This window comes from Haliotis cracherodii, unplaced genomic scaffold (genome assembly GCF_022045235.1).
Source record: "Haliotis cracherodii isolate W230 unplaced genomic scaffold, xgHalCrac1.p SCAF_15, whole genome shotgun sequence".
In the NCBI taxonomy this organism is placed as follows: domain Eukaryota; kingdom Metazoa; phylum Mollusca; class Gastropoda; order Lepetellida; family Haliotidae; genus Haliotis; species Haliotis cracherodii.
The window spans coordinates 27486976-27505782 of NW_027266270.1; the positions used below are offsets into that span (position 1 = coordinate 27486976).

The following is an 18807-nucleotide window of genomic DNA, read 5'->3' on the forward strand; positions in this document are numbered from 1 at the left end:
GACCAGTAGTATTCAGGTCATGTGTTTAGGATTTTAAATTAAATTTATTGCTTGTCATGACTGACAATGATGTAAATCAAAGTCAAGAATCAATTTTTTCAACTCAAATTTTGTCTTTGCACCTAATCCTGACTATTTTTACACACATAATTTGATTCAGATTTGTGGGATCCTATATCCCACGCTCTGGCACAGTGATGACTTAGCATTGGACCACTGCAACATGTCAAATTGCATATCACTTGACCAGATTTCCTCTTGTTTGTAAGCAGTTTATAGCAGTCCCACTGAGGGGAAGCCATTAAGTGCAATTAACAGATTGCTTAGCATTCTTTTTAAGATATGCTTCTTGAACTGCATCAGTGTGGAGTAAGACAAAATATCTATACACATCAAAATGACTGTATTGCAAGCTCTTCGCTTCGATGTCTGCGTGGGGAACTGTAAATCCACTGTTAATGAAGGATAAATGGAGACAGTTTTTTACCTTTTAAGGCATTTTCCATTTGAAAGTTAACCATTTCATGATGGATGTTTATCTTAATGTGTAAACTTTTTAAAAAATGAAGAAGATGAAAAACATATGAGATTTCTTGAATGGAATGAGACAAGATGTGACGAATTGTCACATGTTCTAGGTTGACCACAAGGAACTCTGGGTAGAGAGCCAATAGATATTTTTAGTCGCAGGGTCATATGGTACTTGGATGAGAATCTGATAGCTAACTTCTTGTTACCGAAGTACACAATTTTTCACCAAGCCTGTCATTCTCTATTCAAAAACTTTCGAACAAAAAAATCAGATTTAAGTACATATTTATTTACCCAGTTTGTCAACTTCCATGCAAATACTTCCACACTGAAAATTAAAGAAAAGTTCACATTTTTCACTAAGCTTGTCATTCACTATTTACAAAATTTCAAGTGGAAAATAAAGGATAAGTACATATTCAAACATTCCATTGATTGTAAAGCTATCGGTTTAGTTACAAAGTCTTTCAATGTCTAGAAATACCACAAAGAGTTTACTCAGTAAAATGTTTTTGGGTTGTACCTTGCGTAATGCCGCACTCAGCAATATTCCAGCTATATGATGGCTGCCTGTAATGATCGAGTCTGGACCAGACAATCCAGTGATTGACATCATGAGCATCAGTCTACGCATTTGGGATACAATGACATGCATCAACCAAGTCAGTAAGCCTGACCACCTGATCTCACAGGAACATGTTAATGCTCCTTGAGCTATCACCAAATTATTATAATACAGCTCAAGATAATTAAAAACATATCTTTCAGAGGATTTCAATTCTTGGGCACATATTACACACCAGAATTCATTCATGAGTTTGTTTCATATAATGAGTTTACAGTATTGCCTATTTTCAAACAGTTAAGACGTTGATATTTCGAGGTATGAGTGAATTAAAACTTACATTTGTGTTCATTCTGGTAAGTGATGTCTTCAACAATAGAATTCAGCTACAATTCTATGAGAAAAGATTCCTCTATAAAAGGCATGATATCCATTGCCTCGTGTGTATACATCTGCTGCACTCACGGGAAACATCTGATTGTTCTGGTACATCACATCAGGTTAATGTGGGAGGTGGAACCAGTGAGCGGGAATAAGCTGGATGCCGACAAATCATAGATCATCATTAGGGTTTTGAACCATCAATCAGTGGATCCTGGCATGCCTAAGGGATGCAACTCAGCACAAAGGCAACCTTCAAAAATGCATGCAATCAAAGATTGTTTTGGATATTGACAGGACATGCTCAGAGCATACAACCCTCAGAGTCTGATCCTTTTGAGGACTGGTCAGTGCACACATACATTCTTTGTAGAATAATACACACTGACAGTTGGATACAGCAGGAGTTTCAAAATTTATACCAGAACACTAGAAACATAGTGCCATGGCACTGTAGCTCACCTGGATACGTAGTCAATAGTATAAAAATGTCAACAGTTTAAGCTGCAGCACTGATATTCAAATACTTACTGTAAAAATACCAAAACCTTACACTAAAATCTAATGAATTGAACAAAATATGGTGTCTTCTTATGAAGAAACATGCCAAAGTTCAGCTCTCTTGCCCTGGCGATTTCAGAGGAGAACTTTACAGAGGCAAATATGTATTTTGAGAGAATTAGGAACATGACCAAAGAAGATCAGAAACTGGATATCGCTAAAAATAACACCCCAGAACATATATCTTGACCCCCACTAAAAACTATAAATGTACCAAAGTTGATTATAATTTGAACATAATGGTGAGAAATGACCACAAATAGCTTTTTCAATATGGCTGCCATCTTGAAAATCTGATTTGACCTCTTGAACAAATTTAGGTGTCATCATTGGTGGGAACATATTATACAAGTTTCAGCTTCAATGGTCCAGTTGTTTCTGAAGAGAGATGTTGACAGAAAAGTACCAGTTATGTCAAAATGTGCCTGTCATCAAGACTGCAGACTGATCTGTTGGTGGAGTGAGTGAGTGAGTGAGTGAGTGAGTGAGTGAGTGAATGAGTGAGTGAGTTAGTTGTGTTTAACACCGCTTTTAACAGTATTCCAGTTATATCAGCTTAATTTGGGAGGAAAGCCTGAAGTGATGCATGTCTTAGACGTTTACCCATGAGCACGGGTATGGTTCTGACAAACCTAGAAACATAATCAAGGCCCACCGGGATTCGAACCCATAGGTTTCTGACGTGCACGAGGATGCAACTCTGCACAACGAATTACGGCGCCTTAGACTGCAGCCGTGAAAGAACAGAGACATATATGTAATTGCAGGGTTATTATGTCATTCAGCTTTTCTGTTTTTAAAAGTTGGTTGTATTTTTCATCTTCTCAAAACCTTCAGCTGGTGATCGAATTTTTAAAAAAAAAAACCAACATTTTAGTTTCTTCAATTAATATTTTTTGCCTGTTAAGAATGATAGGGTCATTAGGATGAGAGAACTTCAAATTCTGTGTTTTCTTGTTTGTCTTTTTTTTCAAATGTTAATTATTTTATAGCATTTCCATGGGAACAAACCAACACAGTTTGGATTACCATTGATTTTCATATTCATAAGCATGATTAACAGTCTTGGCATTGACAAAATATAATCTTTAAACTGGATTTTTTTGTATTCCTCCCTGATTTTTTAGTTGGCAGGATCCAAGTACCGGGTAACATAAAAGTGAACCACCTCATAATGAAAATGATACACACAGGGGGATCAAGTTGAGGAAATGTGATTTGCAGTAAGGCTGCTTTGGCAGCAAGGTGAGGCATAATATTTTCAAAAGTCTGTGAGCAAACCATTAAAACACTATTGCTGTCTCCATACATACACAATTTGATTTAGTTTAAACAATCTTTGTAAACTTTCACATGAAAATCTGACAAATGACTGGCTATCAATGTTTTGCCATTTTTGATTTATCATGATGAAATTTAATATGAAGTAAAGGAGAGCTCCAAAATTTAGGATAAAAAACTTTAAAAAGTTGACATTCCCCCCTCTAAAACTTAAAAATGTTCAAATCCTCAAAGGGATTTTCAAAACGATTAAACCAGAAATTGTATGTATGAATCAAGTTGTGAAGAAAAAACACCATCAAGATGCCCAAAACTTTTTTTTTAATCTGGCACAATCTTCCCCATATTAATTATCTTTATACACATTGCAATTTAATGCTTCACTATAATCATAACATGGAACCCTAAATGTGTCTCTTCTACATCAGAGTTACCATGGTTACCTATCAGAGTTATCTGTCCTTGATCCCTCACTTTCCTTTTCATCCAGGTTACATGTATGCTTGGATTTGGGGAATAATATCCTTTGACATCGGTCTTATCAAACGTCCTTCACATATATATCCCATCCTATGAGGTTACTATGTTATATTATGTGGTGAAATGTGGACCCGTTTTGGGTTCTCTGTAATATGATTGAAGTGAAGAAGGAAATTGCAATATGTTGTCAGGATAAGAAATAGTTGTACATGTTCTAGTTTATCTTGATTTACATCCACACCTTTGGCCAAGACCTACACTACCCCCCGTGATTGTTGAGCAGTATGCATGGTATGCTAAAACAAAACGATCATTCACACATCGCTACCGCTTTTCCTCAACGCTCAGAGAGTCAGAACGGAAGAATATTTCCCCTTCCTTGAAGTCTTGGACAATGCGTCGCAGTCTGTCTTGAGAATATTTCTGACACAAGTGAAACAAGTGGTCTGTAGGGTCGACATCGCTGTGTTTGACATTGTGAAAGGACAGTAGCATGTAATTGATCCTGGCGCGGCTGCAGTTGGAGTTGAGGTAGTTCAGGACAGAGATGAAGAGAGGAGGGGTGGGGGCATCGTGGGCGTCATCATCATCCTGGAAATAAGGGAAATGGGGGGGAAAAACATTGTTCAAACTTGGGTTCTTTAACGTTCACATTTTTAAAATTTAGAGGTGCTTTCAATACCATAATGTAAACTGCTGGTAGCAGGAATGCTTTTTCCTCTTCTATTTTGCCCTTTTATCAGCAAAATACAAATCACACTTGCAAAGCTATAACCCTAGTCATAATGACATCGTTGGATCATATGTTTTCGGACATCATATATTTTCGGACGGCCTTGTTTATCCCTCTTATTTGAGCTCTAACAGATTGGGTAGCATCACACAGACTTTGTACATACTGAGATGATGGCTTGTTATTAAGAGAAAGTTGTCTTTTATAAGTGAAGGAGATGTTTTACAATTGTTCATTTGATTAGAGAGAAAACTATGAATGTTTCACTAGCATCCCAAACCAATGATTCCAATGTGAGAAATGTAACTACTATATGGACCAAATATGGACCTCAGGGAATGCCATGATAAAATCCTGAATATTTTGCAGGTTATTATAGCCTGGGCCAGGCCATGTGTTTGACAGTGAGTGAGTAGTGTTTTGCGCCGCTTTTAGCTATATTACAGCAATATCATGGCAGGGGTACCCATGTGGGAAATCGAATCTTGGTCCTTGGCGTGACGAGTGAACACTTTAACCATTAGGCTACCCGACCACCCCGCTTGTTGACAGCATGAGCAACTCTTCACATCATCAGCAACAGATGACATCCCCAACTTGAGCTAAGTTTTAATAATTGGGAAATTGGGTCTAAAATTAGTAATTATTTTAAAATTAATAAAATCTAAATATTTTTCACATTTGTATACTCATCCTGCATTACTCCTTAATGCATCCACTGCTTACCTTACGACAACAAAAGACAGCGCTCAGCGATGGTCTTTGGTGAAGAAAATGATGTTTCTGTTTTCGACTCCTGCTTTTCACATGGACCATTGCCGCTGTCATGTGACCTTGATGACAAGTCACCTTCTTCACATCACTGACAAACATTTTGAGGTTTCTGAAGCCAAAGTGGGGAGGCAAGTCTGCAACGGGTGGGTCCTTAGACGTAGTAATGCAGAATAAGTATACAAATGTTAAAAATATTGTGATTTTACTAAGTTTTTTACTTATCCTGCATTACTCCTTAATGCATCTGTAACAGACAGTTTGGAAACGGGTATACCTTCAGATGTCCAAAACCTCCATAATTCACTCCCCAAAAACCTGACACATTTGTCAATAATCCATAAGGCGGAAAAAGCACAGAAAAACACCATAACAGTAGGGTTAGTTCAATCTTATTTACAGATGGAATGTATGAATTAAAGGGTAACTTTTGTACACACTTGGTAATAAGAATGATAGCGAAAGCTAATTTTTTTACCTATTTACCTACTGTACTGTGTCACCAAGCCAAAGCCTGATAGAAAAGCTTGTCTTGATTTCTTCCACTGGGCATGGATGTACCGCTCGGTGCGTACCATGCTCAAAATAAGGTCATAAAAAGAGGATGCGTAGAGGGGCTTGAAGCGGGGCCCTCGCAAACCTCAAAGTACCACATTTAAGTCCCAAGCAGGAGGACAGAATTTAGCCTTCTGATCCTCAAGCCTAAATGAGCATATTAGAACCTGTAGAACCAGGACCTTGGTCATTTTCCGATTCTCCGGAACGGCCAACATTGAGTAATGGTGCTACCTTTCAAGTGTTTCAAAAGATCCCCTATTCGCCAAACAGCATGGATAAGGATCTTTGGAAGATTTTTAACCATGACAATTAGTACACCGCACAAGCAAATGTTACACAATTAGAGAGTTGTTGATTGAAAAGGAGATGAAAAATTGCCATAGAATTATACAAATATCTATCGGCAAAATTTAACAAGTTGAAAGTGTACACAATGAAATGATACACGCAAACTCTATGTAACGCCAAAGCTACCAGTATTTAACAACACATTAATATGTTATTAATATGTAGCTTCGAATTGCAAACAATTTGACTACCACTGCAGGTAAACAATTGTAACACAAATTCAAAATGGCGGGAAACGAGCCACCTGGGGAGGAAAAAAGACAAAGTCTTTTTACACCAAAATCATCCACATATTAATACACAAAATAGTGCAGGTAATAAACAAAGAATACATCGCCCACTGCAGATATAATTTAGAGTAATTGCCAGAGCGAAGGGTAAAAAAAAATCCAATTTGAAGAGCTCAGCTGAGAGATGTTCTTGCTGATACGTGACAGTCAGTGATGTGATGAAGGTGACTTGTCATCAAGGTCACATGACAGCGGCAACTGTGCAGGCAAAAAGCAGGAGTTGAAAACGGAAACATAATTTTTTTCACCCAAGACCATCTCTGAGCGCTGTCTTTTGTTGTTAAAGGTAAGTAGTGAATGCATTGAGGAATAATGCACAATAAGTAAAAAATCATTGTTTGTCTGTTTTTTGTTTGTCACTGCACCAGCAACATGACGGTGGTCTGTACATAATCAAGTCTGGAGCATATAAACCAGTGGTTGAAAACATGAGCAATCAGCCAGGTTACCATCCAATCCTCAGGAAAATGTGCAAACATTTTGTACCTGAGACCTATACCAACAAGGATTCCCAACGAGGAGACAAGCATTGCATACTGTGGACCTCTTCTTCCCTAAAATCCCCCTGGGGGAGAATACTGGAATAATGACTACTTAAATGTATCAGTGATGTGTAACCGTGTAACTTCAGGTCACTGGTCAAAGCACTTACTGTTACCAAGGACACAACGACATCATGCAGGAAGTCTTTCAACACGCCATATAGTAGTCTGTACTTGTGCACTTCTGCCTCTGTTGTGTGAGATTCTGTTGGGGCAGGACTGGACACTTCCTCAATGGACATCTGTTTGTCCCCGCCATCCTCTGTGTCATCTGTGTCCTTGCTTGTGTGTCCGTTTTCACTGGACTCTTCCCCTGTAGATTTGTCTGGAGGTGGGGGGATGGTGGCTGTTTTGGAATACCTGGAAACTGTTTTCAGGGTTTCTGTGTTTTCTGGTAGGAGTGGAAACAAGGGCTCCAGGATTTTGAGAAGGATTCGAATGAGGTCCGGGGCTGGAAAGAAATCCCTGCTGATTCACATTCAAAAGACTAAAGAAGGAAACACAACATGGACATACCATCTAAGCTGTCAGCCAACAAATCTGTCCAACTTGAGGCCTTCCTAAAAAGTGCTTTGTACATAAATTTCATAAACATTGACCTTGGTCTTTAAAGTCAGCTGATCAGCATTCTGAGAGAAACACCTCAACAAACATACATGACAGTGAGGGTGAGATACACACAAATGGATATTCCACTGACTTATTAACCTATCACTGTATTACCCTATATTGCATTAGCTTCCTGACAACCTCTGTTCACCCTAGATGGGAAGTAAATCAGTAACCACCTCATCTTCCAAACATATGCTTTTGAAGTGATTCTCATCCATTCCAAGGTTTTGAAGCAGTTCTCTTCCAAACCTGGGCTTTGAAATCGGTCACTTCTAAACCTGCTTTGAGGTTTTACAATTGACGTTTTATAAACTGGCCTTTTGATAAGAAAAATGTTGATTTTTGATTGGTTAAAAGTAAAAAAAATTCCATGAAAATTTCATGAGGTGAATGGAATCTGCAACCTCACATATCATCATTTGCTTGTTAGAAATTGGCACTAGTCCTATAGTCCTTGCCAAACTGTCCAATAGTTAAGGTATCATAAGGACCAGTAGATATTTGTCCTTTTTAAGGGTTTTACTAAATGTTATCATAATAAGGACTAGTGGACCGAAACTGTTTCTACCGCTGTTCTGGGTACCTCTTCTCACCAGCAGCCATCACTGAGTTCACTTAACCATTCGAATGTTAATGCTCGAGGTAAAATGCTCCCTTCTTGTCACACCCTCCATGACACACAGTACCTGATGACAGTTTATCTACAACGTCTGGCGAGGAGCTGTACAGCACATTCAGCACGGACAGCGCTGACGCCAGGCAGTCCTCGTGACCATCCAGCCCCACGATCTCGTACTCGCACACACCAAGTAGATACTTCAACAGTGGAATCTGCAGCACATCCGCACAGAGAACTGAAATGAAGCATCACAATGAACAACATACATGTTGTCAAAGATACCACATCCCTAAAACAATTCAGTTTATCATGGTTATGTGTTGGCTTTACAATCAGGCATTACAATTTATTTTTCTTTGCTTATGGATCCACTGACTTTAAAAATGGAAAAATTAAAAAGAAATCAGAATGACAAGGTTTGTTTATACCAGTGTAAGTAAAGATCACTTTGATAATAAAAATAATCCACAAAATCTTTATATTATTAAAAATGATTCACATTACTAATCCAAATCAAATTTTAAGATGATTAATCTTTAAAATGTTTTAAATGATTAAAAATCCTGTCCAACATGTAGGCCTACAATGCATCATATTTTTTTCAACCTTCCAACTAAATTCATCGCTATCAAAATCTGTAACACCTCCAAAGGGAGATAATTTCTTGATTTATCTCCCCTTAGACTATAGACATCAATGTTTGATTACACATTAAAAGAGCCTACCTAGATCTGACATCCCTCCCTCAGACACCTCCGTACCTACCTACAGCTGTCACCCCTGCCTCAGACACCTCCGTACCTACCTACAGCTGTCACCCCTGCCTCAGACACCTCCATACCTACCTAGAGCTGTCATCCCTGCCTCAGACACCTCCGTACCTACCTACAGCTGTCACCCCTGCCTCAAACACCTCCGTACCTACCTAGAGCTGTCACCCCTGCCTCAAACACTTCCGTACCTACCTAGAGCTGTCACCCCTGCCTCAGACACCTCCGTATCTACCTAGAGCTGTCACCCCTCCCTCAGACACCTCCGTATCTACCTAGAGCTGTCACCCCTGCCTCAGACACCTCCGTATCTACCTAGAGCTGTCACCCGTGCCTCAGACACCTCCGTTCCTACCTAGAGCTGTCACCCCTGCCTCAGTCACCTCTGTACCTACCTAGCGCTGTCACACCTGCCTCAGATGTAGATAGCAACTGGAAGATGTGCATGAACGTCTCCAGTGTCTCACTGTGACTGTACCTGTCAGTGATGAGAAATAGTTACAACATGGTGATAGAGTGGCTCAGTGAGTGAGTGAGTGAGTGAGTGAGTGAGTGAGTGAGTGAGTGAATAAATAAATGAATGAATGAATGAGTGAGTGGTTAAGTGGTTGAGTGAGTGAGTGGTTGAGTAAGTGAGTGGTTGAGTGAGTGATTGAGTGGGTGGATGGGTGGATTAGTGGTGGATTAGTGGTTGAGTGTGCAGTTAAGTGAGTGAGTGGGTGGGTGGATGGATTAGTGAGTGTGTGTGCAGTTGAGTGAGTGGGGGGGGGGATGAGTGGGTGAGTGAGTGAGTGAGTGGTTCTGTGGTTGAATGAGAGAGTGAGTGGGTGGATGAGTGGTTGAGTGAGTGAGTGGGTTGGAAAGTGTGTGAGTATATGGCTAGGTGGGTGGGACTTTAGGTGGGTAGGTGGGAAGCCAAGTGAGTGAGTGACTGGGTGGCTGTTTGGCTAGTAGGGTGTGGGTGAGTGGTGAGTGGTTGGGTGAGTGCCAGTCAACAAGATTCCACCCTTATTGACTCAACACATAAATCATCAAACCTGGGCCAGGTAAACCAGTTGTTGATAGTATGAGCAATGATCCTTGACTTTTCTGAGAATAATATTGACATGATTAAGTTGGTTCTTACAACAAGCATTGGATCACAGGGACTTGATCTGCCACGGAATCTCCATAAGGGTACACCAGTGTGGTGTAAATAATATTATCCCATGCATAATAACACTATGAAGTATATCACTCATTGTTCAGATAACACAAAGTATTCTAATCTGTAATTCCCACTGGGTTTCCAAGTACACAGGGCTAGGATACCTCATCCAACAGGAGGCCTCTGGTAACCTGGATGATCCCAGTACACTCACCCTATCTGCTTGACAGCCTCGAGGAGGGACTCCACCAGGTCCTGTGTTGCCCAGTCTCCACACAGCTCTTCATCCTGATCTAGGAGGGCATCCACACACTCGCCTGTGTTCTTCAGCAGGTCGGCTGCCAAACAACATCAGCCAGTCACATATACATCGTCATAAACTGCAGTCACAGGGCAGAACACAATCACAATACAAACATGCTAGCACATAATTCCAGAAACAATTTGCAGTTGTTGGCCATAATTAGTCAATTAATTGCTATTTTTTGATACAAGTCACCAGATTATTTAGTTTTATGTTTTTTCCTATGTAAATGTTATAACCACGCTTCAAAGAGGGGGTTTGGGGGTTTGCCTTTACCACGTTTAAAAATGAGTCAGTGAGTATGGTTTTACACCGCTTTTAGCAATATTCGAGCAATATCACGGCGGAGGACACCAGAAATGGGATTCACACATTGTACCCATGTCGGGAATCGAACCTGGGTCTTCAGCGTGAAGAACAAACGCATTAACCACTAGGCTACCCGACCGCTCCCATTTAAAAATGAACCAAAACCTACTTTCTTCGCAAACATGTGTCTTCAGAAGATGACAAACACCACAGATTCGAAAGAACAAATCATCTGACTGATACTTTAAGTTGATGAGAGAATTTCTATCTAATCTGTCTGTCCATATGCAAGGCTAGTTATTGAACTATCAAAACAATACCATGGAATTGGGATTCTGAACTTTGCATTTCCATGTTAGGTACACACAAGACAAACTTGTTGCCATGGAAACTGGAAAAATATAAATTCCAAACACCCCTAAGTAGCAAAAGGCACCATTTGACAAACTGGTCTTTGTGTGCAAAGTGGCATGAAACAATACCTCTTAGTTTTAGAGATATGGTCGGGACAAACACACCACCATAAACAGAGTCAAAGTCATGGAAACAGGAAAAAAAATATTTAAAAAAATATATTCATAAATAGCAAAAGGCACCACTTCAGCCCTTGATTAATACTTTTACCAAGTTTGGATAAAAAAATGTTGAACAGTATTTTAGTTCTGCTCTGTAAACAACACCTACCTCCATTTCAGCTAAGTCTAACTTGTTTTGATGAAAACAGGGAAAAATCAAATTTTTAAAAATTTCTAAAATGCAAAAGGCACCAGTTCAGCCAATGGTTAATAAATGTACCATTGGTTAATAAATGTACCAGGTTTGCATGAAAAGTCTTTCACAGTTTTCGACACCTACCCACCTCCGCCCTCTCAACAATAACTGAAAGACTATGAAGAGACGTTTCTTAGAATTCATAAGTACATTGTAATACAGTCTTTTGTTTCTGTTTGAATTCAAGTAAACTAAAACCTAGGACACACCTTTTTTTCATTAGGAAAATGCAAACATGGTATCTCAGTCATTTGATGACATATTTAACCCAGCCATTGAGAAGAAGAAACAGTTATTTGCCCTTGCCGTAAAAAATGAGCACAAAACCCTCAGACTAGAAACACATTGTTTTGTCATGACTCATGAACAGCGTCATGTAGACACCAAAAGGTAATCTAATAAGTCCACAACGAGATTCAGGAAACATATTATCAATAAATCTAAGGCCATAACAAACTGATTATTTGTTTACTTAAATCACTGCCTCCTCTTATCTGATTTATACAAGATTAATATATTGAAGATTGCTAAACAAAAACTATCTAAATCCTTCAATCTCAATCATGTTGTCATTGTCAACATCTTTTGCTTCTAGGTTATTTGTTGTGGTACGCTGCAGTCATTGATTCAAACAAAAGGCAGGCCTACTGAGAAAAAATATATTCTTTATTATCAAATTAATCGTTTTGTAAGGATTTTGCATTCATACATTCAAAGGTGTTCTACCTCTGTATTAAATGCACTCTGCACTAGGTGAGGTGAAACAGGCTTTAACGTCACATTTAAGATAATTTTACCTACAAGATTATAGTGACAGTTTTCTTGTGCGAGCACAACGTAGTTTAAAATGGATACCCCACTCAGACACAGTATACTGACTCAGAGCCGACAGGTCTTGTTTAATCCCCTTACTGCCTAGCACCAGTGAGGGTAACAAGTTCAAAATGTTAATGTCTTTTGGTATGTTGGTTGGTTGTTTAGATGTTTAACGCCGCAGTCAGCAATATTCCAGCTATATGACGGCGGTCTGTAAATAAATGAGTTTGGACCAGACAATCCAGTGATTGATATCATGAGCATTGATCCATGCAATTGGGATTGATGACATGCATCAACCAAGTCAGCGAGTCTGACCACCTGATCCCGTTAGTCCCCTCTTACAACTGGCATAGCCGCCTTTTACGGCAAGCATGGATTGCTGAAAACCTATTCTAACCCGAATCTTCACGGGTCTCTTTTGGTATGATGTGGCTGTGGATCAAACCACTGACCTTCGCTCTCTGAGCAGATGTTCTATCCACTAGATCACAGAGGCGGCATTAACGTCAAACTTTGTCAAATATGCAAATCTATGACATGTTGAGTTAAGATTTAACAAGACCTTAATTTGGCTATTTCTAATTCTTATTTGGGACGTTTTACCAACTTCTGGAGCAGATGTAGGCAAAGCATAAGTCTCTGTAAATGCCACGATAAATCTCAGGCAACATTCCAGCTTTTTCATTACAGCCCGAAAATAATTAAGTCTATACCAAACAAACGAGTGGTTCATATTATCAGCATTGTCCCACATTGATGGGATGCAATGACATGGAACCATGTTACGATCCTGACCCCCCAATCCATTTAGTCACACAATATGACAAGCAATAAAGTGCTAGGGACCTATTCTATCCTGGATACCCAGAAACCATTCTTGTTATTTCAAAATACTGAAAATGTATTTGAAGAACCAATACTCAAATTAAAGAACAAATAATTGATTTGAAGTGGCCTGACTAACCAACACAGTGAGTGAGTGAGTGAGTATGGTTTTACGCCGCTTTAAGCAATATTCCAGCAATATCACGGCGGGGGACACCAGAAATGGGCTTCACACATTGTACCCATGTCGGGAATCGAACCCAGGTCTTTGGCGTGACGAGCGAACGCTTTAACCACTAGGCTACCCGACCGCCCTACTAACCAACACAATGTACATGATTTGTATATTAGGCCTGACTGGTTTGATGTTTGAGTTAATGGTATTGAAACAGTTTGTATGTGTGTGTTTGTTGTTGAATGCTACACTCATGGTGGCGGCCTGTAAATAATCAAATCGAGACCTGACAGACCAGTGATCGACATTGAGAGCAACAATCCAAGCAGTCTGGCGATAAGGACACGCTATCAACCAAGTCAATGAGTCTGACCACTTGATCCATTAATTTGCCTCTTACGACCAGCAAAGGTTACTAGGGACCAATTCTAATCCCGTATCCCTCGAAACCGATTGTTGAGGAGTCTGGGTATTGGTTCACTATGACCACTTGAACCTAAGTGGATCGTCCTGGTCTACCAACAATCTATTCCGGACATCATTTTCCTGCTGGCCAAGTTGAACTGCTTGACCTGAACTGACCTCCAATAAATCCTGTTATCCACTCAAACAGGCAGGGAACCACAGGTCACCTAGAAACTTGTGCAAGTCAGTCGTACTAAGTCCCTTTTGACATAACTTGCCCTAACACTGATAACCGAATAACACAAGGCCTGTCAACACGTGAACATTTAATCGTGATCACTAGATCGTGCACAGGTAGCTCAGTGTGATTGGATGGTTTGTAGGTGGACTTGGAGGGGTAAGGCTGTTCTGTAACTGGTGCTTCTGAACTTAAGTCCCCATTAAGTGTCAGTAACATAAGTCCCAAATAAGTGTCAGTGATTAAAGTCCCCATTAAGTGTCAGTTATCTAAGTCCCCATTACGTGTCAGTAATATAAGTCCCCATTACGTTTCAGTAATTTAAATCCCCATTGATTGTCAGTAATATAAGTCCCCATTAAGTGTCAGTAACATAAGTCCCAAATAAGTGTCAGTGATTAAAGTCCCCATTACGTGTCAGTAATATAAGTTCCCATTAAGTGTCAGTAATTTAAGTCCCCATTAAGTGTCAGTAATATAAGTCCTCATTAAATGTCAGTAATTTAAGTCCCCATTAAGTGTCACTAATTTAAGTCCCCATTGAGTGTCAGTAATATAAGTTCCCATTAAGTGTCAGTAATATAAGTTCTCATTAAGTGTCAGTAATATAAGTTCCCATTAAGTGTCAGTAATATAAGTTCCCATTAAGTGTCAGTAATATAAATTCTCATTAAGTGTCAGTAATATAAATTCCCATTAAGTGTCAGTAATTTAAGTTCCCATTAAGTGTCAGTAATTTAAGTCCCCGTTAAGTGTCAGTAATATAAGTCCTCATTAAATGTCAGTAATTTAAGTCCCCGTTAAGTGTCAGTAATATAAGTCCTCATTAAATGTCAGTAATTTAAGTCCCTGTTAAGTGTCAGTAATTTAAGTCCCCATTACGTGTCAGTAATATAAGTTCTCATTACGTGTCCGTAATATAAGTCCCTATTCTGGGTCAGTAACATAAGTCCCTTTTGAGTGTCAGTAACTTAAGTCACCCTTAAGCAAAACAGGAATTTTGTTACCATTAATTTTAGAGGAAGTATGAAAACACTGTAAAAACAAAAATGACCCAAGCCAAAGCCATGAACAAGAAAAAGGACATAAAGAAATGACCACTCTATTTTTGATAAACCAAAAACATAGATGGACACAATTCCAAAAAATTACCAAAAAAAGCAGTTGAATTTTAAAATAAAGACTGATAAAGTCTCTGGCGAATACTAACACGCACTAGAGTCTTTAAAAGAGAATGAAGCCTTCTCTAACTGATGTAAAGACATCCAAACAACTTCGTGCCAAATGAAACAAGACAAAAAGTGAGCACGGATCACTAATTCCCCCAACTCCGACTCTAAAATATTTCTAAGTTCAAAACATGAAAAAAGCAATCTCCTCTCAGAAAAATCCACTAATCGAAATCAAACTTTGCACTGCACCTCTCCTATTGGCATAGAAACTGTACCCCCAATAGGAAAAGAATCCATGAAGTAGATTTTTAAGCTATAGTTCGCACAAATGTTGAAGTAAAAAACAATATTTTCAGACAATACACCTACAAAATCAAACTTTGCACTGCACCTTTTGTTTTCTATAAGTACTGAAATGTTCCCTAAATTTGAAAAAGAATCCATGAGTAGATTTCTGGTAATAGTTCACACAAATATTTAGGTAAAAACATTCTAAGCAGAAAAAAATAAAGATGTATTTTTTTCAGAAAATCTAAATATTAAAATCAATTTTTGCATTGCACCTCTCCCATAGGAAGAAAAAAATGTTCATCAAATTTGAAATGAAATTATGATGTAGATATCAAGTTAAAGGTCATGAAAAAAATGTCCTTGGAAGGACAGTCTGTATTTGTGAACACAATGGGTGGTGAACCGAACATCACATGGCCTGTGTGTTATCAGCTGGGCTCCCATGGACTAGGTATGTGACGACATATGGATGCACCAGTTACTGATGCACTTTGTCTAATTCGATCTGTAGCAATTGGACTTTGCTCAACCATTTGTACATTAAGTTTTTGAAAACAAAATGCAATTCTGTATAAGAAGGTGAAATAAAAAACAAACTACAAAAAGAGAATACAACAATGACAAAACAAAATAGAAACACAAAGTATGTATATGGTAAAATCATTCATAAATAGAGATGTTTAGCCGAGTGTGCATCATAAATATCAAATATTAGGAATAATATATTATTGTTTATTCCTAATATGTAATATTGACATAATAATCTCTTGTGATAATCTCTTTATCATGTTATGTCATTCTTAAAATAATGGATGTTTAAGACATAACTTCACTCAATGAAGTTGATTTATAATTACAATTTTTAGTGATCCTCCCAATTTATTAGTTAGTGCCAAATGTCTGGCAGCCATTTTTGTTGCCATGTTTTAGCGACATGTTGGAAACCCTATCTAAGCATATTAAAACTGTCAGTCAATAGTGATTGAGGAAGAAGACATCACATTGATATATGGAGCTTGAAAGGAGTTCCTTCAAGGCTACCTCATTTGCATATTTATCAGATCCTCAGACCAAGTTTATCGGATAGGTTTATTGCATCGACAACACAAGCCTTTAAAGGACAAAACAGTCTCCTCTGTTGTTCTACCAGGGCAAAACTTTTTCTGTTATGAGGTACATGAGCAATATCATTTTACAATACAATTTTGCAATGGTATTTAATACACTACTAATTTACAATAAAATCTTGCACAAAAAACATTCAATTAATTAATAATGTACTGTAAAATCAATATGAGTGGGTTTTGAATTTTTATTTGGTTACATGTTTGACAGCAACACTTATTCTGCTTTCAGGGTATTTTCATGGACATTCGGTTTTCCGATCAGATTGCACCAACTACAGTCTCAATAACAATGTCTGGTAACATGACTTGGGAAACATAGAAGGGGTAAAACAACAGACCTTGAAGTTTGTTTGTTTGTTGTTTACAATGCACTCAGCAATATTCCAGCTATATGAAGGCGGCCTGACCCCCCGATCCCGATTGCTGAAGACCTATTCTACCCCCGATCTTCACGGGTCAAACCTTGAAGTCCATTTATTGGGTCACTTGTCATTTCTCAACCTATGCGATTAATAGTAATTATTGTTTTACACAAAGCAGTAACTCATCTTCATTTCACACGCAATCTTTAAGCTAAAACTTACTCTTACGACAGTGTTGTTGTACCATATTACATGTCAGAAAGAATTATCAGGCTCTCTAACAGGCCACACAAAAGCAAAATGGTATTTTGCCGCAAACATACTCAAGCATATTCAAAACAACCAGGAACAAAGAGAAGTAAATATTGACCATAACATACATTTGACCTCTCAGTGATACCTGCCAGGTATGTCACCCCAACTTTCTTTAATCAAGATCTAAAAACATTCAAGGATTGTTATGATTGTTACTTCCTTGACCCCAGCTTGACCCCTGCCTCTCCAGGTGTGGAGAAAACAGTCAGTGTGGTTGTAGGGCTGGCTCCTTGTTTCTCAATACAAGTCTGGAATGTGCTGGTGTGATAACCCTGCCTTAAGCCATATTAGATTCAGCTTCAAGCCTACACTGGTGTACAAACACACTTTGTGTCTGTCAGCTGTTGTCATGTTACAAAATCTAAGTGCCTGTGAACCACATTCAGTCATGCAGTATCAGGGGTAGGTAATCCTTTACGCTGTGATTGGGTAACTGGGGCCTTCAGCCACATGTGACATAGTGGTGTAATGTCAAGTTGCTTCCACAAGGATGACTGCAGCAAAAAAAACCACTGGGACACCTATTTATTCAGAAACAAGCAGTGATCAATAATAATTTCATGTATGATGTTCACTACAATTATCATTTGCGACCTGTTCCATACATCATAGGTCTTCAGTCACCCATTCTTGCTGTAAAAGACGACTATGCTTGTCGTAAGAGGCGACTAATGGGATCAGGCAATCAGGCTTGCTGACTTGGTTGATGCATGTCATCATATTCCAAATGCGTGGATCGATGCTCATGAGGTCATGCACTGGATTGTCTGGTCCAAACTCGATTATTTACAGACTGCCGTTATATAGCTGGAATATTGCTGAGTGCAACATTAAATAACAAACAAACAAACAAACATCAGGACCACATGTCAGTAATACTGGTGCAAAGGAAATCGCTCCTTAACCTTTTTAAGTCTTTTAGCTAATGGGATCCTTCAGACATCCCTAGGGCGGTCGGGTAGCCTAGAAGTTAAAGTGTTCGCTTGTCACGCCGAAGACCCGGGTTCGATTCCCGACATGGGTACAATGTGTGAAGCCCATTTGTGGTGTCCCCCGCCGTGATATTGCTGGAATATTGCTAAAAGCGGCGTAAAACCATACTCACTCACTCACTCACTCAGACATCCCTATTCCTAACCATGATGTTAAGGGATGAATCAAATTTGCCTTTTTTATTTTATTTTGTGGAAATATGTGCAAGGAAAAGGGTCCAGAAATCGGAGGTTAAAATTTGGACACTCTCTCAAGATTTCTTTGTAATAAAATTGTAAGACATTAAGAAAAACAGTTTGTGATTTACATGAATATTTCTGAGATTTTATACTTGACTTTTGTCCAAAAAAGTTAGGTATGTATATAAAAAAAAATATTCTGGAGTCACAAAAGTAAAACAACTCAGTTTTTTCAAGAACATTTTACTATTTCCCTGGCACACAGCTTGTGTACAAATGGCAATACGACAATATTCATGACATAGTGAAACGCATGAAAGACCCCGCCATTTT

At 38.8% G+C, this 18807-nt stretch overlaps 1 protein-coding gene across 1 annotated transcript in view; it reads right to left on the bottom strand.

The window, feature by feature from the left end:
* Positions 1-769: 769 nt before the first annotated feature.
* The window catches only part of LOC139462013 (protein saal1-like), a 43982-nt gene continuing 25944 nt past the window's right edge, over positions 770-18807 (bottom strand). The window contains exons 8-12 of the mRNA XM_071243510.1: positions 10404-10527; positions 9438-9520; positions 8340-8507; positions 7152-7492; positions 770-4390 (exon numbers count right to left, since the gene is read on the bottom strand). Coding sequence (XP_071099611.1) covers positions 4124-4390; positions 7152-7492; positions 8340-8507; positions 9438-9520; positions 10404-10527 — 983 coding nt within the window. The 3' untranslated portion in view covers positions 770-4123. The remainder of the gene's footprint in view (positions 4391-7151; positions 7493-8339; positions 8508-9437; positions 9521-10403; positions 10528-18807) is intronic.